Source organism: Camellia sinensis, chromosome 9 (assembly GCF_055761805.1).
Source record: "Camellia sinensis isolate YWXY chromosome 9, ASM5576180v1, whole genome shotgun sequence".
Lineage (NCBI taxonomy): Eukaryota > Viridiplantae > Streptophyta > Magnoliopsida > Ericales > Theaceae > Camellia > Camellia sinensis.
The window spans coordinates 130,121,337-130,148,722 of record NC_138969.1 but is presented as its reverse complement, the minus strand read 5'-3'; the positions used below and the strand labels follow the sequence as shown (position 1 = coordinate 130,148,722).

At 40.5% G+C, this 27,386-nt stretch overlaps 1 protein-coding gene across 1 annotated transcript; it reads right to left on the bottom strand.

Moving 5' to 3' along the window:
• Positions 1–5,196: 5,196 nt before the first annotated feature.
• Positions 5,197–6,305, bottom strand: LOC114322665 (protein DOG1-like 3). The gene has a single exon (XM_028270026.2). It carries the CDS (start codon positions 6,303–6,305, stop codon positions 5,502–5,504), a length of 804 nt encoding a protein of 267 aa, XP_028125827.2. The 3' UTR covers positions 5,197–5,501.
• Between the last annotated feature and the right edge of the window lie 21,081 nt (positions 6,306–27,386).

Below are 27,386 nucleotides of genomic sequence, written 5' to 3'. Positions count from 1 at the left end.
AATTGACTTGCCTCTCAGAATATTGAATTGATTTGTGTATGGAAGCAAAATTTATATTTATAAACAATTTGAGCGACTAATCTATACTCCAAATTAGATGAGTTTGTTCAAACCAATGTAGGACAAGAAAATCAGCAATAAAACTTCAATAGTTGTCAAATTATAGAAACGCCATACATGCTCTGTGTATACCCATCCACAAGTAGCATTGGAATTCAAGAGTGATGGATTGTAATCAGTGTATACCCATACCGAAAAAACCTAATAAAGAGGATTGAAAATAGATAAGCCTCTTTAGTCCAAGATGTAAAAGAACAAACCTGGAGGGGGATACAAAAAAGCTACCCTCGCAGGTGATTTGATGAAACAAAGAAAACAAAAACAAAAAAATAAACAAAAAAATAAAAATAAAATTGATCTCTAGTGTGAAAACACCTGGCTTTCGAAAAATACCACTGAAGTTTGTTTTTTTTATTTTCTGAAACACAAAAACAAACCCAAAAACTAGAGTACTTTGACAAACAGATGATTTGCAGAAAGGGATACAGAGAAGCGGGGATGATACAGAAGGGGGGGAGAAAAGAAGTAGAAAACTTAATCAGAAAGCAAATTGTTTTAGAAAAACACTTTCACTGATTTGGTTTACTATGAATTGTATAGTGTTTTTCCTCACAACCTCTTTCTCCAACCTCACGAAATCAGAAAAAGCCCTAAATACCTGTAATCAGAAAAAGCCCTAACTTAATCAGAGCTTTGATTACGAAATCGACAGAAAATGGAAAACAAAAACATTTCAAAACCCTCAGAACTCGTGAGCCACGGGGATGGAGAGGGAGAGAGATACAAACAGACAGACACAGATCGATAGAGAGGGAGAGAGAAATACCTGTAATCAGTGGTGGGCCGGACTGCAATGTTCGTGGTCGCGAGCTCCGGTGATGAACGACGGTGGCCAACGGCGCAGAGCTTTGGTATCGACTGCTCTCTGGTGTGTGTCAAACAGAAGAGAAATAATCCTTTGTTAAATGTAGGCGCCAATATTAATGAGTTTCCCTCTAAAAAAAAATTGGAAACTTCAGCGACTAAATATTTGTTTTGGTCGCCAAAAAGCATAAAAAATTCTCCCATTTTTTTGGCGACAAAAAGTTTTGTCGCGAAATGTTATCATACGGCGACGAAATTGAACTTTGGTAGCGTAAAGTGGTTGAAAGCAGCGACTAAAAACAAATTAGTCGCCAATAACACTATATGGCGACTAAAAACTTTGGTAGCTAAAAATACGAAATGAATGCCGACTAAAAATGGAATTTTGGTCGCTGAACACCCTGTTTTTGGCGACTAAAATTGGTTTGGTCGCCAATTTTAGTCGCCAAATGTGCAGTTTGTTGTAGTGCTAATTTTAGGTTTGGAGAAAATGAGAGTAAAATTATCCTTTTGTTGTATTAATTTCATTCTAATTTTTCAAAAAACAAAGCTCACTCTAAAAAATGATGTATGTAATACACCTTTCGTTAGTTTAGATAAAAAAAACTAACATGCACTTAGTCCAAATTCGCATAGAATTTTTTGATTATATTTGAAGGATAAAAAAGTAAATTACTCCAGTTCCAAACCACAATGCGATAAATTTAATCCAAAAATATATATATATATATATATATATATTTGTTACAATTGTCACAACACTTCACAAGCTCTAACAAACTACTAATTGATTAATAACTAACTATAATGTGACTACTCTTGATGAGTTGTCTACTGCTCATGGGGCTGTTTGGTATAACTTTTAGAAGGTGATTATATCTTATTTTAATAGAAAAATTATGCAAATAGTCCTTATAGTTTACACGATGTGTCAATTTGGTCCACATAGTTTCAATTTGTTTGATTTTGCCTCTTAATTTAACGGATTGTGTCATTTTAGCTTAATAAATAACGGTTGCTAAGTTAATTTAACAGAAAGTTAAACAATGTGTCAATTTGGTCCTTGTATTTTTTACAATGTGTCAATTTAGTCCTTGTCAAAATCGAGAAAATTGAAACTACAGGGACCAAATTGACACACTGTTTGACCTTCTGTTAAATTAACTTAACAACGGTTATTTATTGGACTAAAATGACACAATCCGTTAAATTAAAGGGTAAAATCAAGCAAAATGAAACTATAAGGACAAAATTAACACATCGTATAAACTATATGGACTATTTGCATAATTTACCCTATTTTAATTTTGGGGTCTGTACTAGAGTGTTTGGTGCAAATTTTGCATATAGCTTATTAGGCAGAAATAGCTTAAATAAGTTGAAAAAAATAAATTATTTAGAAACTGGAGAATGGATGCTTTTAACTTCTGTATTTCTAATTATCAGCTTCTAGCTTTAAAATATACATATATATATATATATATCACCAAACAGGGCCAGTGAAGCTGAAGTTTATGAGTTGTTGGTTGAGCTAATTGTTAGGGGGAAAAAATGGTTTTATGGTAATTTTAATGTGAAATTAAAGTTGGTCTGGTTGAGGTGAGATTAAATGGTTTTAGATTATTTCTAATAAGATATTTACACTATAAAATAAATGACAAAAAATCATTAAAAATTGAATGAAAATCATCTCATGAAGTTGGTCTCATGAATGAGGTATTGAAAATTGTATATAACTACCATTCTCGCATTGATTACAGAGGAAAGCTTTCATGAATATTTAAACCTTAAGATTTTGATAAGGACATGAGCCCTTTGGGACATCCAAATTTTTCGAAGGAAAAGAGTTATGGATGCTTCAAGGATGGGCTTGGGCTAAAATTATGGTCCAAGTTAGTTATGCAAAACTTGCCGCAAGCGTGCGCCGTCCACCCGCTTGCCTAAACCAGACCGGTCCGTAGATCTTGGGCTTGGGCTTGGGCTGAGCACGCGCTCCCCGACCGGATCGAATCGGGCTAGGTCCATGATCCGTAGGTCTTGGATCTTGGACTTTGGACTTGGGCTTGGGCTTGGGCTTGGGGCTTGCTAGAATGGGTTAGATTGGGTTGGGCCAGATTGGTGGTGCATCAACCTAATCTTTTTGGGCCAGGTTTGTTTGGTGGCTACAAATATACACACATGTGTATATAGAGTATGTAACCCACACACTTACTTCCCATCATTGTGCATTACTTCATCAGTTTTGCAGGAGTAATGGGTGCATTTGCTACTAGTCTTCATGATTGGGAGGCTCTTCCACTCTCCGCCATTGTTTATAAAAGGAGGTTATCTTCGTTGGTTTCAAGACATAATTTTTTTGCCTCCATCTTATACAGTCAGTCTGCCATATATTCATTTTTCTTCCTGTGTGAGAGAGTATTGCTGTTATCAGTTCACCGAAACTAAACAGAAGGTACTTTTGCGTTAACGAGTTTATATCGTCGTATCTTGGGAGACAAACATTGATACACCTCCAATACCCACTGTGAGGCGGTAAATCTGTTTTAAGGAGACTGTGGTACCACACATGCTTTGGTTTGCTATATTTTCTTCGTTTTATCTTGTTATGTATTTCTGTTCAATCTAGTTGTAATTTCCAACATATTTTCTTGTTTTGTATTGTAATTTATTAACTATGAATCTGTTTGTTTGTTTTAGTTAATTACACAATTTCTACAACACTAATATCCTCAACATTCGCCACAAGCTGATGGGGAGATCAAACTCCATGATCTTGGTTTTGAGATATTGAAAATAAGAGACAAATAAAGGCTTAGTAAACAAATAAGCCAATTCATCAATGGATGGAATGTATTGAAGAGTGAGCTTCTTAGCAATCAAACGCTCTCGCACAAAATAGCAGTCAACCTGTATATGATTAGATCTGGAGTGAAACACAAGGTTGCAAGCTAGCGCCATCTCAAGCCATAAGATGAGTAGAGTGGGAGATGTAATGGAGACACGGCTGCTTGATTCTTAGCAGACCAAGGAATAAGATTTGAGCCAAAAAATATGTAGTAGTGTGAAGTAGACTTGCCATCAAGGGTGTCCCCTGCCCAATTAGAATCAGAAAAGACATGTATGTCAAAAGTATTAGAATTGTAATTCAAGCCATGAGACAGAGTGCCTTTGACAAAATGAAGAAGTCGCTCGACTATTGAAAAATCCCCAATTGCCATATGCTTACATGCTTGAGAAATTGGTGGGGATATATCTGGTTGAGTGATAGTGAGATATTATCAAGCATCCATAATACTCCTATAAAGAGAAGAATTTTCCAAAGGGAGAGTAGCATTAGGAGGAAGACCAGGCATAACAAAGATAGGAGAGGACCAAAGCTTACATTCAACCAAACCAACTTCTAGAAGTATGCCTTGAGCATACTTTTGCTAAGAAAAAAAAAATTAGAACCATTTGATTGAATTAAAATCGCAAGGAAATAAGAGATATTTCCTAATTCTTTCAGTAATCAGAGACTGGATATGAGAAGCATTATTACCTATGAGCAAGATATCACCCGCATAAATCAAAAGGATCGTAATGGTGGTGGTAGTCTAATGAATGAACAAGGAAGTATCATACGGCTATTGTGAAAACATTGAGACAAAAGAAAGGTAAAATACCAAGCATGAGGTGTATGTTGCAATCCATGCAAAGCCTTGTGGAGCTTGCAAAGCCTCTTCTTCAAGGTGACCATGAAGGAAAGCATTAGAGATGTCTAATTGCTTCAATGGCCAATTAAAGTGTAAAGCAAGACAAAGAATAATCTGGATGGTAGGCTACCTTTTAACTGGAATAAATGTCTTCTAAAAGTCAATCCTTTCTTGTTGAAGATATGTTTTAGCAACCAAACGAGAGAGGTATTTTCAGATTTTTACAATAGAATTAAAAAAAAAAAAAAAAAAAAAAAAAAGTGCGTACTTTGAAAACTAAAATGAACCAAAAGACATATTTTAAAAACCGAAAGTCTACAAAATGCATACTTTGGGGACATATGTGTATTTCATCATTCTGATTTTGTTGAGAGTTTGCATAAAATTCTAAAAATACCTCTCGTTCCATTATTAATTTTAAATGACATTGCGTTAAGAAACTGAAGTGTAATAGATCATATATTTTGAGGATCAAAGTGGAACAAACATTGATGATTAAAGTATAATAGAACATATATCTTAGGTGCCATTAGTGTAATCAACCCAAGAAGAAAGTCAATAGTCCTAAGCTAATTATATCTGTGGGGTGACATCCCATCTCATAATTTCATTGTTTAATTACATAATAATCTCAATTAATAGCATAATGAAAAACTTTACAAATGAGATAACAGTAAATATTTGAGAGTCCATAGATAATCTACCTAGCTAAATATGTTTCACCATTCCTCATGTATCAAAAACCATAGATATATAATTTTCCCATTTCAGCTGTGGTAAGTCTTGTCTTTATTCAAACAAACTAATAAGACAAAACCCCACACTTACATACACACACACACATTAAACATACTCTTTGATCCTACTACCACACACATGATGTCTCTACTCTTTGTCTGTACCATACATGTGATCATCTCTCTTCGTACCCCACTCATGCATACAAAGGTGAAGCTTCTTGGTCACAGCCAAGAAATCCACGGCCTGAATTGGTGTGAAAATACCCACCAGCTCCTTCAGTGTGCTCATCCTCAGCTGATCAGCCTCCACCAACATAGTGGCCATAAACAGCCCGTGCTCATCAAGTGCCTTATCCGTGTCACGGTTCAACTCACCGATCTGACTCGCCTCCATCACCGCAAACGGCTTGTCCGTTATGTCCTCCTGCAAACTCACCAGCCGGGTCGTCAGCTTATCTTCTTCCCTAATAGTCTTTCCCTGTAAACTATTCACCAGAGTGATTTGACTCGCAGTGAGCTCGCCAAAGTCCCCAGTCCTCGCCCCCTGGAGGAACTCAGTGAGTCGTGACTCAATCTCCAATCCACGTAACGCGTAAGTGAGTCGGATAAACATGGATGGTCTGCATCCAGCAATCCAGAGGAGGGAGCTCTCAAGTGAGTTGCACCAAGAGGGTGCGAAGTAGGCTGAGATATGGTCACGAGCCAAGTGCCTTCTCTTGTCAATGTATTCTTGGAAGTGTTGGACGTTCTTCTGAGTGAGTTGACTCAGTGAGTCATGGTGCTCTGGGATGTTGGGGTTTAGGGATAGACCTTGGAGGAGCTCTGAGAGGTCTTCTTGTTGAAGGTTGATCCATTCTTCAAAGCAGTAATGTTTGAGGGAGTGAGCATCACTTGCCATGGTGGACATTACAGAACTTGTCCTGAGTATACTTGTATATATAGGTAACATGTGACGCTTTCTTTAACCGAAAAAAAAAAGAGATAAAGATTAAGTAATATGTGACGCAAAGAAATTCACAAAAGAACAACAAATTAATAAATGTCAGAGCACAAAATCAATCATGGACCAAAAAAAAAAAAAAGCATTGGGCCTAGCAAAAGCTTTCGTAAGATCTTGTTTATTTATGCATATTTGTGTTTATTTTTATAATTAGTTTGTGCTCAAAAGGTTAATAATATAGAATATTCGATAAATTACAAATACATCTTCTGAGATTTGTTAAGAATACGAATTGCTCCATGTAATTTGGACAATTACAAATACCTGCCTGTCAGAATTTTTTATTTAATAGAACTAATTGAAAAAGTGAATTTCTAACTGCTCACCTATACAATAATAAAATTATCTGAATTATTAATTGAAATAAAATTTTAATATTATTAAAAACTGTTAATTAACTTGATGATTTACTAATAACGGACCTATTTGTATGAAATTATAAATTTTAGGGGGCATAATGTAATTTCTAAAACTATATGGGGTAATTTGTAATTTAAGTAAATCTCAAGGGTTATGTTTGTAATTTGCCCTAAAATATGCAAACGTCATTTTTGACAATCGTTCTCATGAAAATAATCGACTTAATTTAATAACTCGTATTAATATCAAGAAATGGCATTCAAAAATCAACTTAGTTATTAATGATTTTGAAATTGAAGTGATAGCATTAATTAATACTGATACTGATTTAAATTGTATCCAAGAAGGTTTAATCCCTATTAAATATTTTCATAAAACTACTGAACAATTAAGCTCTGCTAATGGTAGTCAAATGCATATCCAATATAAATTACCTAAAGTTCATATTTTTCAAGATAATGTTTGTTTTAAAACATCATTTGTTCTAGTAAAAAACTTAACTGATAAAGTCATTTTAGGTACTCCTCTTATATTCTTGTTATATCCATTTACCACTACTAATCATGGCATCACTACTCAAGCATTTGGTCAAAAAGTCACATTTAAAATCCAATCTCCTCCTGAGGTCAGAGAATTAAATCAATTAAAAGAATGTATATATCTCATTCTATTAATCGATTAACAAAACAGCTTAAATTTCTTAAAGAATAAATCAAATATAAAAGGGTTGAAACTCAGTTAATCAATCCTACTTTACAATCCAAAATTAAGCAACTTAATAACCAACTTGAATCACATGTTTGTTCCACCTTACCTAGTGCTTTCTGGCATAGAAAAAAACATGTAGTCACATTACCTTATATTAAAAATTTTAATGAAAACCAAATACCTATTAAATCTCGACCTATTCAAATGAACAATGAATTAGTTGAAATGTGTAAAAAAGAAATTAATGAATTATTACAAAATAAAATTATTCGTCCAAGTAAATCACCTTGGTCTTATCCTGCTTTTTATGTTAACAAGAATGCTGAATTAGAGCGTGGTGTCCCTCGCTTAGTCATCAATTACAAACCCTTAAACAACGTTTTAGAATGGATTCGATATCCAATTCCTAATAAAAAATATTAAATTAAAAGACTTAATCAAGCTGTCATTTTTAATAAATTTGATTTAAAAGATGGATTTTGGCAAATCCAAGTCCATCCGAAAGATAGATATAAAACTGCATTCACTACACCTTTTGGTCATTATGAGTGGAATGTAATGTCCTTTGGATTAAAAAATGCTCCTAGTGAATTTCAGAATATTATGAATGACATATTCAACCCCTTTAGTCATTTCTCCATCGTCAACATTGATAACATCCTCATCTTTTCTAAGTCATTAGACGAACACTGGAAACATCTTCATGCCTTCTTCCAGATTATTAAACATAATGGTCTCGTTATCTCTGCTCCTAAGATTAAACAAGCCCAAACTAAAGTCCGATTTTTAGGATATTATATTCATCAGAGTACTATTCTCCCTATTAGTCGATCAACTGAATTTGCTTCCAAATTCCCTGATGAAATTCTAGCTAAAACCCAGTTACAACGATTTTTAAGATCTTTAAATTACATTGCTGAATTCTACAAAGACCTTAGGAAAATTTGTCAACCCCTTTTTGATCGATTGAAAGATAATCCTTCTCCAAAGTCGTCCACTCATACTATTATTATTCAGCAAGTCAAGAAATATGTCAAGACTTTGCATTGTCTTGGTATTCCTATTGAAGATTCTTTCAAAATTATTCAAACTGATGCTCTGATACCAAAGGAAAAGAAGAAGAAGGAGGAAGATAATACATAATACATACAAAGGAAATCGAATCCAAATTTACTGATATACTGAAAACATTTAAATAGATGACTTACAATTATAGCAAAATAGCAGAAATGCAGAAAAACACTTCGAACCAACTCTAATTACAAATGACTCTAACATTGCAATTTAAAGAAAAGGAAAATAACTATGCAACTTGTGACTGATTTTTGAATGCCATTTCTGGATATTAATACGAGTTATTACATTAAGTCAATTATTTTCATGAGAACGATTATCGAAAATGACGTTTGCAGGATCAGTTTCATAACTAGTTCCAGATTCAGATTCAGTAGCTGTAGACACCCCATTTTTAACCGACCTTAAGACTCAGACGTCACCGATTGAGCGCTTGGTGATGTCGTATATTGTGCTCGTTCAGAAGTTTCAGAGTCCCGGCTGCAAGCCTTGCCTCCGGACTTCCGGACACTTTTGTACCTTGCCTCGGTTTGCGAACCAGGTCCCGTTTTCTCTGTTTTCTCTTCTCGAAGGGAGGGAGAGGTCTCGTAGATCATCTCTCAGTGGCCGTAGGCTACGTTTCGTGGTCGTAGGCCATTTTTCCCGTTTGGAGACCGGTTTCTAGTTTTTCGGAGCCGTCGGCCGTGCGCCTCGGTTCGGGACCACTTAACCACCTCCGTTTGCTCCGGTTTTTGGCATACACCTTATTTCCTCCCTTTTGAGGGACACTGTGGTCCGAGAGACCAACTTCGTGGTCGAATGCCACTTCCGGTGCCTAACAGCCTGTTTTCGGGGCCCCGAACTGCGTGTTTCGGCCCCCGAAAGTCCGTTTTGCATCAGTTTGGGTTCATTTTTGGTGGAGACCTTATTTTCGTTGTTAGAAAAGTTGTAGGAGAGTGGGAGGCCATCAATTTTTCTGAAAAACTACCTTTTTTTGGTCAAAAGTGATTCAACATGAATCCAGGAAGGAGGAAAACACTGCGCGGCTTCACCGAAACGAGCATAACTCTTTGCATACTTGGATTTAAGATATGAGGTTACCACCATTGGAAATCTTACTTCCGGGGATTCATTTTTCACTCAAGAATCTCCTAAGGACAAGTTCGGGTGGGGGCGATATGGTTGATTGAAGTAGGGTATCACTCCGGTTGGACCGAATCTGCGCGGCTTCACGAAAACAGGCATAACTTTTTTCAAAAGAGGAATTTTAATGCAAGGTTTGCTCCATTGGAAAGATAACTTCTGGGGCTTCAATTTGGACATCTGGCCGGCCACCATTGGACTTCCCAATCACTGGCCGGCCACCTTTCTTTCCGGTAGATCCATTTTTGTCCTGAAAAGTAGCAGGCCGACCATAAAAGGTGGTAGGCCGGCCACTTATGCCCAGAAAGCCCAAAATTGACAGATGTCTTCCCTCCAGCTGTATTCCACCAGGCCCTATGTCCAAAATTTTCCCTCTTGTTTTGGTCAATTCAAATTGGTTTTCCCCCTCTTTGTTTTGGTCCATTCAAATTGGTTTTCCCCCTTTTTTTTTTTTTTTGCTCCAATTCAAATTGGTTTTCCCCCTTCCCCCCCCCCCCCTCTTTTCCTCTATAAAACCAGCACTTGATCTCCATTTGGAGGGGTTACAAAAATTGGTTTGGAGCTCTTGCATTAAATCCCCATCTCTCTCTATTCCAACCCTCAAAACACCCTTGGTTCTTGGCCATTTCTACACCAATCCATAGCACCACCCCTCCACCTCCATTCCAGCAACTTGAAGGCTATCTCTAGAGGCTAGGAGCATCATTTCTTGGACCAAAAGCTGTTGAAGACCTAGGCTACAAGGGTGAGTCCTCCTCTCCTCTTTTCTTGCCTTATTTTGCTTTGGTATCTAAGCCATACTTGCTAGCATTTTTGGGCTCCGACCCAAACTGTAAATAGTCATATTTTGTGCTCATCTCCATGTTTGATTAAGGGTCTTTCTTTGTTTGAGGTCCCTTCCTCACCCTTTATGTTTAAACTCTCTTTTAGGCCAATTTTTGCATAGTATTTTAGGCCTATTTGTGAGCTGTTTTGGACTTTTTCATAAACTGGAAGATAATTTATTTTGAGTCCCTCTTCAACATTGTTGAAGGTCTCTCCTCTGTTTGAGGCCAGCAGATATCACTTGCCTCTTTACCTCTCTTTTAGGCCTATTTTTGCATAGTATTTTAGGCTTATTTGTGAGCTGTTTTAGACTTTTCAATAAACTGTGAAATATCTTTTTTTGAGCCCCTATTCAACTTTGTTGAAGGGATCTCCTCTGTTTGAGAACAGTATCTACCACTTGTCTCTTTACCCCTCTTTTAGGCCTTTTCTTGCATGATAGTTTGGCCTTATTTGTGATTATTTTCGTGGCTTGGTGTAAACTAAAAAGTGCCTTTTTTTGAGCCCCTCTTAAAATTTGTTGAAGGTCTCTTTTCCATTTGGGGCCAGCTACTGTCCCTTTGTGTTTAATCTCTCTTTTAGGGCCATTTTTGCATGATAGATTAGCCCTATTTGTGTTCATTTTTGAGACTTCTTATAAACTTGAAATATGCATGTATTGGGACTGTCTTGCATCTGTCTTCATGCGTCATGATCAAATAATGCATGCTTTGTATAGCTGTAAGTCATTCCATGTGCCTAGTTTCGAATTTCAGGGTTCATTCCATGCATCGGGTGCCATGTTTCCATGTTTCGGGGCTGTTTTGTATCATATTTCAACGCTGAGATTTGCATGATTGCATACCATATTCCATGCCTTGCCATGCTTTGGTAGAGTGGCATTTGTTACCTTAGGTTCGGTCCTCGATTTGCGTGCATGCGTGCACGCATTTCGAGTGTCTCATTTTCATCTTATGGCTACTAATGTGAGTGTGGCTGAGGTCCACTCATGTTGGTGTAAGTCCATTGTGCATTGTGTATGCCATTTCATTTCATAGCATTGTGTATGCTAGGTTGTATGTCAGCGCATTGTGTATGCCATGTTACCTCGTGCATCGTGTATGCCATTTCATAGCATTGTGTATGCTAGGTCGCATGTTAGAATTGCATTCATGCACGTCATGCATATTGCATTGTGCTTGGGATAGGAGTTAGCCCGAGCATGGGAAACGAGGGACGTTTCGTACTCCGAGTGACGGAACGTGTCTCAATTCCTGGTCGCCGACACTCCGGATTATCCATGATGAAGTCTAGGCCCTGTTGTGTTTTCATGTGCATTCATTTCATATTGAGTCGTGCAATTCGACTCCTCAGCCATCATGCATCGAGATGCGCGATTAGTGGCACGAGGATCGAGGACTACACTCCCTGAAGAGTAGTCATGCATACATATGTGAAAATACTTTGCCATGCCCCTTTGTTGCTCTCTGTTGCAGCAAATCAGAAATCGACAGCCTTTCAGAGCTTGGCATGCATTCCAAGAACAATTGCAAATAGAGGCAAACCGGGGCATCGCGAGGGATTCTCTGCACAAGGCAACCCGAGCATGCATCATTCATCATCCGGAGCAGAGTTGAGGCAGTCCCTGGCTTGCATGCCAATTTATTGCTTTCCTAATTTAATTTGTTAATTAATTAGGGTTTTGTACATATTTGGACTGTAATTATTCATTTGGGACTGTATTATTTATTCAGACCCTCTGCGCGAGGGCAATGTTGTAATAAGTGTGCGTGCGTGTGATGTATAGTCCAACCCCACGTCTTTCTCCCTTTTATTTATCAGCTTATGATGGTTAGATTAGGGCATGTTTCAATTAGCATATAGTATGATAGCATGTTTGCATTCATCCATCTGTCTTTCATGCACCGGGCTCGGCGCATCATACTAACTGCATTTGTATCTCAATACCAAGTTGAATACATGTTAGTTGTAGCATTTCATATGCCATGTTTAGAATAGCCGAGCCTATCTTAGTTGCATTTTTTGCATGTGTTGCATTAGGCATTTCTGTATAGTTAGGATCATGCATGGATTTCTAATTAGCTTCTATTTTGGCTTAGAGTACTCGGTAAGTTTTTATGCTTTAGCATTCTCGCATGTGTGTGAATGACTGCCATGATAGCATGCTTACCATGAGGCTATATGCTTATGTGATATAACTGCCTGAATGCCTGTGGGTGAAGGTTGGGTTATTTGGATTGGAACAATTCGTTGACTGTGAGTTTTAAGCCCACTAGATAGTGGCAAAATCATGTTTTCTAAAGCCCACCCGAGGGTGGCAAATCCACGTCTTAGCCTACTTGTGGGTAGCACAATCAAACCACTTTCAAAAATAAACATGAAATGTTTTGTTCCAATTCAGACGACCCAGTCTGTACTTGTATGCTATGCGCATCACATAGTAAATCTAGGCTAATAACCGGAATAAGAACACATAATATTTTTAAAAATAGATATCATGGTTAGTAGAGGCCGATCTTTGATCGGGCGAGCGGGGGTGCTCACGAAGTGACCTTCCCCAATCGTACCCAAGTTCCCGAGCCGAGGCAACTTTGGGGATGACGGACACGTGGCCTTAGGCAAACGAGTCAGGGTTTCCTAAATTTCCCCAAAATAAAACATTTAGGTGGCGACTCTGTATCTGGCAAAGCAGTCCATGTTTGGTACTTCTTTCAAAATCTATTTTCTCAAAACGATTTGCCGGATTTGGACTCTTTGGTTCAGATTCAGAACCGTGACAATTTGAGAGTCCGAACTGTAGTGACCCCAATACGAACAGAACGGGACTCACCCTCCCGGGGCGTTCGGGGACGTCTACAGTTTCTGGCGACTCTGCTGGGGATTTAGAGAACTTGACTCGAACTCATGATATCTTGTTTTGATTACACTTATGTGTTTCTTTGCATTGCATTTGCATTGGTGCGCCTAGGACATCGTGTTTGCCATCTGCTATTCCTGAACGGTTTGTCGGAGGCTTGTCTTGTCAAGGCATGACCATAAGGCTGACCAGTTATGGGCTCTGCCAGTATGGGAACACAAATCCCGATTTTACCGGGGCACCCTTTTGACCATTTGACCTAGTGCATATCAAAATCCATAGTGACCATTCCAAGCTAGGACAGGTTGCATACCCGATATAGGTTGTTTGAGACTGCTGCGTGCGTAGTGAAACCCTAGCTCCTGACAAAATAGGACAGGGAAACCCTACCCCCAACATAGGGGTGTTTTGGCTCTCTTTGCTTGCTATGTGCTTTTAGAGTGCGTCTCTACAGGGAATGCATGTATCAGTTTGCAAGTTTGAGTATCAGGCCTGTGGGCATCAGGATCAGTATTTGGGGAATCAGTTTTACCTAAGGGTATCAGTTTACAGGCAGAATTTTGGGACAAAATTCAGTAGGAGGCACAGTCATCCTAGTATGCTCATATCTGTTTTGGCAAAATCCGGCTGAGATGCTGTCTGTTTTCTCTTTTGCTAGGGTAGTTTGGAAACCATAACTTCAGAAGGCTCCGATATCCCCCGGGTACATTGGACTAGTGCTGATAGACTTTGTTAGGTCAGAAATTCAATTTAAGAGCAACCAGTGTTCTTTCGCTGAGGCAAGGCAAAGAAAGGCCAGTCGAGGCTCACCGGTTCATTTGATCCGTCAATCGCCAGTCACATCACCTTTGTTCGAACTCAGCAGACCATGATGGCACAGGGTTCGGAAGAATTTGTGGCCGTGATAGCAGCGTTAATCAAGGAACTGCCATGCAGGCCGAGACCAGTATTGAAACGCAGCGCCCATCTGGGACATCTGCCTCACATCCAGCTTTGGGCCCCCAGCCGAACTTTGACCCACTTCCGCCAGCTGAAGATTTGCAGGGTCTAGATCCTCGAGAAAGGTTAGCTCAAGCCCGAGTTTTCAGACCCCTGGTACAGCCTAATGAGAGACTTTATCCCCTTGATGCTAATGACCTCGATCTGACCGCAGTGAAAATTACGAACCTTGAGAAGCAGTTCAAAAAGGCACAGGGCCTTAACTCCATTCCCGACATTGAGGATGGGTACACGGAGTCTACCGTACGGCTCCCAGACAGATTCAAAATGCCATATATTGACCATTTCAACGGGTCTGTGGATCCAATGGTACATATCCGACTTTTCTTGGATGTCCTAAAGCCGATGGGTCTGACTAAGCCACAAAAACTCTCTCTGTATGGAAGAACCCTGTCGGCTGTAGCAGCCACTTGGTACGCTAAGTTAGAGGACAAAGTGAAGCAAAATTGGGAAGAATTGGCTGAGGCCTTTGTCGATCAGTATTCCTACAATACCCAAGTTGAAATGACCATCCAAGAACTTGAAGCAACCCGCCGGAACCAAACAGAGCCTTTTGTGGAATTTGTTACAAGGTGGAGAGCAAAGGCAGCATAGATGACAGATCGTCGCCCTTCTGAGAGGGATCAAGTGCAGATGATGGTGCGAAGCCTCGAGCATGATATGTTGCAAAAGTTGATAGTCGCTCCGCTATCCACTTTCAAAAGTTTGCACGAACTGGGGGTCCAGATCGAGAATGCGTTCAACAGTGGGATCATTCCCAGAACAAGTGAACCGACAATGAGGGTGGTTTCAGGGAGTACCAACGCTGGAAGTAGCACTATTCCCAAACCCACCGAAATCAATATAGTCACCACAACCAACCCTTTTGCCAAACCAAGCCTACAAACTGTCGGCCCAGCCCGAGCTCAGGGCAGAACTTTCACCTCTCTCTATATGAGCCTGACTAGCGCACTAAAAGTCCTGATGGAAAGAGGGCATCTCAAACCCCTCGATCCTCAACCTTTTCCTGACCCACTCCCAGCCAGACATAACCCCTCCAAGTACTGTGTGTACCATCAGCAGCGCGGTCATGGCACCGACCGTCGCTACCGCCTTCGTCATGAGGTCCAAAATCTCATCGACAATCGGACGATAGCTCCACCTTCAGACCCCAATGACCAAACATCTCCTTCCTACCTCAATCTTATCCATATGCTGCCATCCACCTATGACCCCAACATATACATCACCCCAGCCCATCTACCCAAGCCTGAGGTGTTTATCCCAGAAAGCATGGACTTATGCATGATGGGTGCACCTGAACCTCAATCATCTCAAACCCGTGAACCCACTACTTCTGAGCTGAAGAGAATGATTGAAGATCTTCAGAGAAATGTGACAGATTTGGCCTCCGGGACATTGGCTCCGTTATCAACCACATCACATACCAGGGAGTTCGTGTCAAAAGGCTCCCCAGTCTTGGAACGGGCTGTATTTGAGGAATGCCAATCCCTTGGCAAAATGGAGGCGAGTGGAAAGAACAAGATAGGGGCGGACATGGATCCCCATGAACATCTTCTATTGGCTGTTGAGGCTTTGAAAGCCGAGGGACTGAACAAAGAGCAAGTGCTCGCAGTTGTTGCAAAAACTGTGGACGACATTTTCGCCACTCAAGTTGGGGGCAGTTTGAATCAAGGGGCAAGCCGGGAGAAGGGTCATTGTATCAGAAACGTTCCTTTCAGCTATAATCCTGCACTCAGAAGAGATCAACAAACCAGGCCAGCACCTGCCAATCCCTTTACTCGCAAAAATCCACAAACCTTGAAGTACCAACCCCGAGGTCAGAGGGTCTTCCATGCCCTCTATATGCCTTTGTCCAAAGCTCTCCAAGTCCTTGTTGGACAAGGCCATCTCAAACCCCTTGAGCCTCGGCCTCTCCCAAATCCTCTTCCGGCTACGCATGATGCCGCCCAGTACTGTGCCTTCCATCAGTAAACTGGCCATACTACCGACAACTGCTTCCGTCTTTGCCATGAAGTACAAGATTTATTTGACAACAGGGTCATTGCCGCGCCAAGCTCTGCAAAGTCTATCGGCACTGGATCGGTGAACTTAGGGGATAATGTGATCATGTGATCGGGGGATGAACCAGCTGCGGGTGGCACTCGATTAAACTCCAGACGTAGGAATGGCACGCACTGTTCTGAGCAATACGCAAACACCAGTTTTTGTGCTTTCTAACTTGGGCATTGAGTCCGTCTTGTTGTTTTGTATAGAGTCAGTCTTTTTATTTTGGGTCTGTCTTGTTGTATCGAGTCAGTCCTGTTTTATTGGAGTCGGGTGATTTCAGGGGTGTTACCTCGAACATCACTTTCTTGTTTTGTGTTTGTCTTTTCATTTTCTTTTGAGTCTGTTTTTGCCTTGGAGCCAGTAATGCCAACAGATTTGAATGAACAGCAGTGATTTTCACATTCTTGTGTTCGCTTCTGCCTTGTGCCAGTTATGCCAGAAGTTCTGAATGAAATGGCAGTGCTTTCCACCTGCTCTTCTATGCCTCGAACTCATTGCATTGACCTAAGTTTTTCAAAACATTTTGAACACTGTGATGAAAACGAAGAGGAAAGAATTCCTCGGGATTTGTAAAAATTTGATCAATTGAGGAAAAGAGAGGCATGCTAAGCCCTTAATGAATGAAATCATGTTTGTTAACGTGAGTATTGAAAAGGATCCTAGCTTGATCCAGATGGGTTCTACATTGTCTTCCGTGCGAGCGATTAGTCGGTTTCTTAAAAGATTTCAAAAAAAAAATGTGTTTTGCGCAGTCCTGCGAAGACCTGTGTGGAATCGCTCTTGAGATTGTGCAGCTTAGGATCGCTCTCAGCCTTGAGACTCGACCCTCCTTCGCTTTCCGACCTTGAACCTTAACTCAGAATGTTCAAAGGTCAACCGCAATGTGAGGCCTGTTTGGCCAGATTCGAAGCAGCCCTCGACCTAGGGGCAGAAAAATGTCAGATATGCTCGGAGAGCCGAAGATGGATCATCCTGCAAATCAATGAAGACTGGCAAGAATGCCAAATCCCAGAAGAGAAGAAAGAAGAAAGTATTGCTGAAGAACAACTGAGTTCCTATCCACAACACTAGGGGCAAATTTAGCCCCTATGGGATGGATTCCTGTATCGTGAGCGAACAACTGTCACTCTCCTGGATTTAGACAGATTCGAGATCTCAGAACCATTTGACATGGACCAAGCTACACTTTTACCCTTGAGAGGCTCGCTGGGCCGAAAACCCGGAAAGGCGACCCAAGCAAAAGTTAGAGCGAGAAAAAGAGAAAAGAAAAGAACAAAAGAGAAAAATGCAAAAAAAAAAAAAAAATGAAGAAAATACAAAAAAATGAAAAAAAAAAAGAAAAAGATGGAAAAAAGAAGAAAAGAAATGAAAACGAATTGAAGAATATAGCTCGCAAGGTTTAAAACCCGCAAAGGGCAGCCTTGGCAAAAGTTAGAGCGCAAAAGGAGAGGTTAATACCCGAGTGTACCTTAACCCCGAACTACGTGAGGCTTGATTCCCATCTTTGGGATATGTAGGCAACTTCATTCTGAAGTCCAGCCGTAAAACACTGTGTCCATGTAATGGTTTTGATCATCTTTGCTTTCTCTGAATCCGAAAATTTGGTTGTGTTCGTCACTCTGAGGACTGACTACAATGCGCCGCGGTGCTATCCAAACAAGGGGCAACTTTCTGTTGCCATTCAATACGTTGCGGTGCCGTTCAAACAAGGGGCAACTTTCCGTTGCTAGGAAGCTCTCTTCAAGCACGGGGCAATTTTCCTTCGGATCTGAAGTTGTGCATCTCAAGAGCGGGTTCCATGCTCGTTGAGCAGTGGCCGTTTGCAAAAATAGTTTTTGAGAATTTTTAATGATGTTGACTAATTTTCTCTCAAAAATTATTCTATTTTTCCAAAACTGGACCATTTCTTGGACCTAAAAAAGAAAAATTTTCAGTGCTCATAGCCTGACTTGCATGATTTTAAATCAGAAAATTGAACAAGCATGTTAATCGAACTCTCATTTTGGTCAAAATTGTCTTAGTAGAAAGCCAAAAACAAAAAAATGGTGAACTAGGGGCACAGTTGAGTCAGGTGTTCTGTCTTTTCCCCATTGCTACAATACTTGCCAAGAAGGGCACTTTACCTGCCAGAAAATGGCACAACTGAAGTTAATAGCAAAAGGGCTGAAAGCTCTCTCACCCTCCAAGCAACGAGGTATCAAGCCAAGTGCGAAGCACGAACTGGAATGGATCAAGCTATTCCACTCCCTCATCTGGACAGATCTGATCACGTCCAAACTCCCCAGCAGAGCATCGTCAACCGATGTCAGTTGTAGATTTGCTACACACCCAGTTGTAGCATAGCCCCTCTGTGGGAGAAACTCATTAGCCGCGTGCAGAAGAAGAAGAATCTAGCGGAATGCTAGGGGCAAGAGCCCACAACTTTCTGTTTATCCATCAACTACCCAGGGGAGGGATTTAAAATGAGAGATTAAAGAATAGAGAGGTGTGCGCTGAGAGAAAAAGTGAGGAAAGGGCTTTTTCAGAAAAACAGAGCTTGAGGGCCGAGTGATGTGAGAATCACAAATGAGAAAGGGTGGGAAACAATACCCGGAGAAACTGGCTCCTCGTGCACCGAGAGATCTCTCACCTTTGTAACACAGCTGAGTGTTGTGTTTGTGCGTTTTGTTTGTCTCGTTTCTTGTTTTAAGTCGTTTGAGTGTCAACAAATGTGTTTAGGTCATTTTACCTTGTTTTTCCTTTGTTGAGTTGTGTTTAGGTCGTTCTACCTTTGTTTTCCATTGTTGAGTCGTTTTGGCTATGGTCAGTTGTAGGCTCAATACCCGGTTGAGAATCTTTTTTCTCATTTCAATTTCAAAAATCATTTTGTGCTCAGAGTGCCGTGTCATTCTCCACATTTGTGCAAAAAAGGATCAGTTCTTTCATAAAGCCGCAGGGTTCAACCCAGGTCATGTCAGAATAGTAAAACAAGGACCTATCTGAAGCTATTTAGGTTCCAGACTGCAAAGCAAAAGAAAAGAGGGAAAATTTGGAGCATCTTAGCATGTTTCAACTTTAGCAAAATCCGAGACTGCATTCCAGGTGCACCTTCTCAGGCCTCGCTGTTTCTCTGGAGTATGAGTGTATCTCGACCCGAAGTGTAAGCCTGCTTCAAGTCAGAATGGCAGTCCAAGCAGCACCCGAGGGTTTCACATGCAGATGTTATCTCTCGCCAATATGAACATGGTGTGCCCTTTTTGAGCTGAGTGAGTTGCGAAACCCTCTAAGAGGCAAATCAGAAGCACCAGAGTACATATTTGATGCTCCTCTATTGCATAGAATGTGAACTTTCATATACACTGTTGTTGCATGCGTGCCGCGCATCGTTATGATTCATGCATAGAATATGCTTACTTTCGATTGCGCATAGAATATGCTTTGCTTGTTTCATGCATAGAATATGCTTGCTTTCAATATTGAATAGAATGTGCTTCCATACTTGCATAGAAAATGCTTGTATCTTTTGCATGGAAAATGCCCCCATACTTATATAGAAGATGCATTTTATCGCACTTTCTTGTGCATTTTATCTCGCTCGCACTGTCTTGTGCACTTACACTTTGTATCTCACTAGCACTGTCTTGTGCATCTTGTGGTCGTATCTCACTCGCACTATCTTGTGCATTTCAAATCACTCACGTTGTTTAGCGTATCACGCTGTTTAGCGTATCGCACTGTTTTGTGCATTTCTAATCACTCGCGCTGTTTAGCGTATCGCACTGTTTTGTGCATTTCTAATCACTCGCGATGTTTAGTGTATCACACTGTTTTGTGCATTTCTAATCATTCGCGCTATTTTGCGCACCTCAATTGCACTATTTTGTGCAGTTTATCATTCGCGCTATTTTGCGCACCTCCGTCGCACTGTTCTGTGCAGTTTATCACTCGCGCTATTTTGTGCACCATAATCGCACTATTTTGTGCAGTTTATCACTCGCGCTATTTTGCGCACCTCCATCGCACTGTCTTGTGCATTGCATTCATCGCGCTATTTTGTGCTTTGCATATCACATCGCACTATCTTGTGCATTTCAAATCAATCGCGCTGTTTAGCGTATCGCACTATTTTGTGCATTGTATCATTTGCGCTATCTGGCGCACCTCACCTGCACTTGTTAGTGTATTGCATCGCACTATCTTGCGCTGTGACCATTACTTGCATTGTGCATGCATTTTATCGCGCTATCTTGCGCACCTCACCTTTAGCATCGCACTGTTTTGTGCATTCACTCTATTCGCACTGTTTTGTGCACCTTTAGCTCACACTGTCTTGTGCACTCACCTGGTCCAGGAGACCTTAAATCCTGCATCATTACTCGCACTGTTTTGTGCACCTTTAGCTCGCACTGTCTTGTACACTCACCTGGTCCAGGAGACCTTAAATCCTGCATCATTACTCGCACTGTTTTGTGCACCTTTAGCTCGCACTGTCTTGTGCACTCACCTGGTCCAAGAGACCTTAAATCCTCCGATCTAAGGAGACCTTAAATCCTGCATCATCACTTGCACTGTTTTGCGCATCATACTTGCATTTTACTTGCATTTCATCGCATTATCTTGGGCACCTTCGCTGGTCTAGGAGACCTTAAATCCTCTAAAGATGCAATTCCTTTGGTGTTTGTCGTGCCTGAATGACTTCCAGTGGTCTGGTATAGCCACCTGCCTATGTTAGCAGTGAGTTCCTAGGAGATCAACTAAGACGGTGGAAACTAGAGTTCGAATGGCTCTTGCCTAGAACGCAAAGGTTCGGGATTTCCGAGACTAAAGTCTGGTTTAATTACCCAGGGGTATATCCTCGGCTTGAAATCTGTATGGCAACCCCATAGATTGAGATAGCATATGTATGCGCCTCAATTCTGGATACCGAATCAACCTAGTCTGTCACCCTGTTGGAGAATAGGGAAAGCTGCGACCATAGTCAAGGAGAAAAGTAGTACCTGCAGCTCAACCAAGAAGAAGCGAAAGATCCCCAGCGGCATGAGGTAAGTCATTGCCAATTGCCCCTGTAAGGTACCTTCACCTCTTAGCTATTGCATTGCATTTTAGCCACTACATTACAGTGCATCACATAAATCCTCAATTTTTTAAACCGGTTTCGCGTAGCGTATAAGTCCAATCATCAAAATCTTCCCGCATATCATTTTATCCTGCCCCTGAACTACGCTGGTTTGATTCCTTACAAAGGGATACGTAGGCAGCCTGCGGGCGCAACCATTTATTTGTCTGTACTTTGTATGTTTGTCTAGGTCTTCGACCTTCTCAAAAATGGGTCGTCTCTGGGCTTTGACATTCACTCCCGTCACTTCTTGAATTTCGAGTTCTGTTAAAGAGGGGCAACTGTAGACACCCCATTTTTAACTGACCTTAAGACTAAGACATCACCGATTGAGCGCTTGGTGATGTCGCATATTGTGCTCGTTCAGAAGTTTCAGAGTCTCGGCTGCAAGCCTTGCCTCCGGACTTCCGGACTCTTTTGTACCTTGCCTCGGTTTGCGAACCAAGTCCCGTTTTCTCTATTTTCTCTTCCCGAAGGGAGGCAGAGGTCTCGTAGATCATCTCTCAATGGCCGTAGGCTACGTTTCGTGGTCGTAGGCCATTTTTTCCATTTGGAGCCGGCTTCTAGTTTTTCGGAGCCGTTGGCCGTGTGCCTCGATTCGGGACCGCTTAACCACCTCCGTTTGCTCCGGTTTTTGGCATACACCTTATTTCCTCCCTTTTGAAGGACACTGTGGTCCGAGAGACCAACCTCGTGGTCGAACGCCACTTCCGGTGCCTAACAGCATGTTTTCGGGGCCCCGAACTGCGTGTTTCGGCCCCCGAACCTCCATTTTGCATCGGTTTGGGTTCATTTTTGGTGGAGACCATATTTTTGTTGTTAGAAAGGTTGTAGGAGAGTGGGAGGCCAGCAATTTTTCTGAAAAACCAGCTTTTTTTGGTCAAAAGTGATTCAACATGAATCCGGGTAGGAGGAAAACACTGCGCGGCTTCACTGAAACGAGCATAACTCTTTGCATAGTTGCAGTTAAGATAAGAGGTTACCACCATTGGAAATCTTACTTCTGGGGCTTCATTTTGCACTGAAGAATCTCCTAAGGACAAGTTCGGGTGGGGGAGATATGGTTGATTGAAGTAGGGCATCACTCCGGTTGGACTGAATCTGCGCGGCTTCACCAAACTAGGCATAACTTTTTTCAAAGGAGGAATGCTAATGCAAGGTTTGCTCCATTGGAAAGATAACTTCCGGGGCTTCAATTTGGACACCTGGCCAGCCACCATTGGACTTCCTAATCACTGGCCAGCCAGCTTTCTTTCCGATAGATCCATTTTTGTCCTGAAAAGTAGCAGGCCGACCATAAAAGGTGGTAGGCCGGCCACTTATGCCCAGAAAGCCCAAAATTGACAGATGTCTTCCCTCCAGCTGTATTCCACCAGGCCCTATGTCCAAAATTTCCCTCTTGTTTTGGTCTATTCAAATTGGTTTTCCCCCTCTTTGTTTTGGTCCATTCAAATTAGTTTCCCCCCCCCTTTTTTTTTGCTCCAATTCAAATTGGTTTTGCCCCTTTTCCCCCCCCCCCTCTTTTCCTCTATAAAACCATCACTTGAGCTCCATTTGGACGGGTTACAAAAATTGGTTTGGAGCTCTTGCATTAAATCCCCCCCTCTCTCTATTCCAACCCTCAAAACACCCTTAGTTCTTGGCCATTTCTACACCAATCCATAGCTCCACCCCTCCACCTCCATTCCAGCAACTTGAAGGCTATCTCCAGAGGCTAGGAGCATCATTTCTTGGACCAAAAGCTGTTGAAGACCTAGGCTACAAGGGTGAGTCCTCCTCTCCTCTTTTCTTGCCTTATTTTGCTTTGGTATCTAAGCCATACTTGCTAGCATTTTTGGGCTCCGACCCAAACTGTAAATAGTCATATTTTGTGCTCATCTCCATGTTTGATTAAGGGTCTTTCTCTGTTTGAGGTCCCCTCCTCACCCTTTGTGTTTAAACTCTCTTTTAGGCCAATTTTTGCATAGTATTTTAGGCCTATTTGTGAGCTGTTTTGGACTTTTCCATAAACTGTAAAATAACTTTTTTTGAGCCCCTCTTAAACATTGTTGAATGGATCTCATCTTTTTGAGGCCAGCAGATATCACTTGCCTCTTTACCTCTCTTTTAGGCCTATTTTTGCATAGTATTTTAGGCTTATTTGTGAGCTGTTTTGGACTTTTCAATAAACTGTGAAATATCTTGTTTTGAGCCCCTCTTCAACTTTGTTGAAGGGCTCGCCTCTATTTGAGAACAGAAGCTACCACTTGTCTCTTTACCCCTCTTTTAGGCCTTTTCTTGCATGATAGTTTGGCCTTATTTGTGATTATTTTCGTGGCTTGGTGTAAACTGCAAAGTGCCTTTTCTTGAGCCCCTATTCAACTTTATTGAAGGGAACTTTGACATTTGGGGCCAGCTTCTGTCCCTTTGTGTTTAATCTCTCTTTTAGGTCCATTTTTGCATGATAGATTAGCCCTATTTGTGTTCATTTTTGAGACTTGTTATAAACTGTAAATATGCATTTTTTGGGACTGTCTTTCATCTTTCTTCATGCTTCATAATCAAATAATGCATGCTTTGTATAGCTGTAAGTCATTGCATGTGCCTAGTTTCGAATTTCGGGGTTCATTCCATGCATCGGGTGCCATGTTTCCATGTTTCGGGGCTGTTTTGTATCATATTTCAGCGCTGAGATTTGTATGATTGCATACCATATTCCATGCCTTGCCATGCTTTGGTAGAGTGGCATTTGTTGCATTAGGTTCGGTCCTCGGTTTGCGTGCATGCGTGCACGCATTTCGAGGGTCTCATTTTCATCTTATGGCTACTAATGTGAGTGTGGCTAAGGTCCACTCATGTTGGTGTAAGTCCATTGTGCATTGTGTATGCCATTTCATTTCATAGCATTGTGTATGCTAGGTTGTATGTCAGCGCATTGTGTATGCCATGTTACCTCGTGCATCGTGTATGCCATTTCATAGCATTGTGTATGCTAGGTCACATGTTAGAATTGCATTCATGCACGTCATGCATATTGCATTGTGCTTGGGATAGGAGTTAGCCCGAGCATGGGAAACGAGGGACGTTTCGTACTCCGAGTGACGGAACGTGTCTCAATTCCTGGTCGCCGACACTCCGGATTATCCATGATGGAGTCTAGGCCCTATTGTATTTTCATGTGCATTCATTTCATATTGAGTCGTGCAATTCGACTCCTCGGCCATCATGCATCGAGATGCGCGATTAGTGGCACGAGGATCGAGGACTACACTCCCTGAAGAGTAGTCATGCATACATATGTGAAAATACTTTGCCATGCCCCTTTGTTGCTCTCTGTTGCAACAAATCAGAAATCGGCAGCCTTCCGGAGCTTGGCACGCATTCCAAGAACAATTGTAAGCAGAGGCAAACCGGGGCATCGCGAGGGATTCTCTGCACAAGGCAACCCGAGCATGCATCATTCATCATCCGGAGCAGAGTTGAGGCAGTCCCTGGCTTGCATGCCAATTTATTGCTTTCCTAATTTAATTTGTTAATTAATTAGGGTTTTGTACATATTTGGACTGTAATTATTCATTTGGGACTGTATTATTTATTCAGACCCTCTGCGCGAGGGCAATGTTGTAATAAGTGTGCGTGCGTGTGATGTATGTCTTCCAACCCCACGTCTTTCTCCCTTTTATTTATCAGCTTATGATGGTTAGATTAGGGCATGTTTCAATTAGCATACAGTATGATAGCATGTTTGCATTCATCCATCTGTCTTGCATGCACCGGGCTCGGCGCATCATACTAACTGCATTTGTATCTCAATACCAAGTTGAATACATGTTAGTTGTAGCATTTCATATGCCATGTTTAGAATAGCCGAGCCTATCTTAGTTGCATTTTTTGCATGTGTTGCATTAGGCATTTTTGTATAGTTAGGATCATGCATGGATTTCTAATTAGCTTCTGTTTTGGCTTGGAGTACTCGGTAAGTTTTTATGCTTTAGCATTCTCGCATGTGTGTGAGTGACTGCCATGATAGCATGCTTACCATGAGGCTATATGCTTATGTGATATAACTGCCTGAATGCCTGTGGGTGAAGGTTGGGTTATTTGGATTGGAACAATTCGTTGACTGTGAGTTTTAAGCCCACTAGATAGTGGCAAAATCATGTTTTCTAAAGCCCACCCGAGGGTGGCAAATCCACGTCTTAGCCTACTTGCGGGTAGCACAATCAAACCACTTTCAAAAATAAGCATGAAATGTTTTGTTCCAATTCAGACGACCCAGTCTATACTTGTATGCTGTGCGCATCACATAGTAAATCTAGGCTAATAATCGGAATAAGAACGCATAATGTTTTCAAAAATAGATATCATGGTTAGTAGAGGCCGATCTTTGATCGGGCGAGCGGGGGTGCTCACGAAGTGACCTTCCCCAATCGTACCCAAGTTCCCGAGCCGAGGCAACTTTGGTGATGACGGACACGTGGCCTTAGGCAAACGAGTCAGGGTTTCCTAAATTTCCCCAAAATAAAACATTTAGGTGGCGACTCTGTATCTGGCAAAGTAGTCCATGTTTGGCACTTCTTTCAAAATCTGTTTTCTCAAAACGATTTGCCGGATTTGGACTCTTTGGTTCAGATTTAGAACCGTGACAATTTGAGAGTCCGAACTGTAGTGACCCCAATACGAACAGCACGGGACTCACCCTCCCGGGGCGTTCGGGGACGTCTACAGTAGTAGCTTCAGAAGAGGATTTTTGACTAGTTCGAAATGCATCAAGACTTTTATTAATTTGTAGTACAGAGATTTCTTCTTCTAAAGATTTATCATGTTCTTTTAATTCTTTGAGAGTTAATTTGATATTATTGATTTCAAGTTGTAAATCTTGTGAAGTAACTTCTTTGTGTTTTTCTTTTTTAAATCTTTCTAAAGTTTTATTAAGACTAATTAAAGGTTTATCTTGTTTAGGTTAATGATCTTTATTTAGGATTAAAGATTTTAATTTATCCATATATTGTTTTTTAAGTTTAGGATTTTCTAATTTAGCAATTAATTCAATTAAAGCTGTTTCTTCTTGTTGAGATTTAGTAAGTACAGTGATTTGTTTACTTTTACAACAAGTATCATTACATCCTAAGGTAATATTATGATCAGAATTATCACTGGGAGTATGGTAATTTGAACTAGTGTTAATTGGAGTATATTCATCAGATGATTGGTTGGATTGAATAGGGGAATTATCTAATTTGAATATTTCAAATATTTGTTTTTGATTTTCTTCGCTAATTTGTAATTGATTAAGTTTTTCCTTAACTTTACATTTATTTGAATAATGACCCTTTTTACCACAATTGTAACAAGTAATGTCGTTAGTAATTTTAGGATTAGATTTTTTATAATATTTCTTTTTAGGTTTAGTATAAAATTTATTAGTTGATTTAGAAGGTGAATATTTCTTTTTATATTTATGTGAATATTTGGAAGTAGATTTATGTTTAGTATGTTTTCGTCAAGAAGGTGCAACAGAAGGTTAACCATATTGTTCACAAAAATTTCCTAATTCATACATAGCTTTATGTTTATCTTTAGCAGCTTTTTGACTAAGTTTTAAATCTATGCACATTCTTAATCCTTCTTTTTGAATAGTACTAATTATGTCACCATATGTAAGATTATCATGTTCAATAACACTAGTATGTTGATTAAGGATATCTCTAATCTTATGAGCAAAAAGACTAGGTAATCCATTAATAAATTTTTCTTTCCAAAATGATTTAGTACAATCATCCCTAAGCATGACTCTAGAGGTAAAGACATCTTTATACCATCTAAAATCACTAAGAGTAGGCAGGTTAAATTACTAAGTTGATTTGTCTTATCTTGGTATTCCTACTGAAGATTCTTTCAAAATTATTAAACCGATGCTTCTGATATTGGTTATGGTGGTATTCTTCTTCAAAAGCTTACC

What these genes read in the sequence shown, in the direction of transcription:
- LOC114322665 (XM_028270026.2), bottom strand. Translation starts at nt 6,305, where the DNA reads ATGTTACCTATATATACAAGTATACTCAGGACAAGTTCTGTAATGTCC.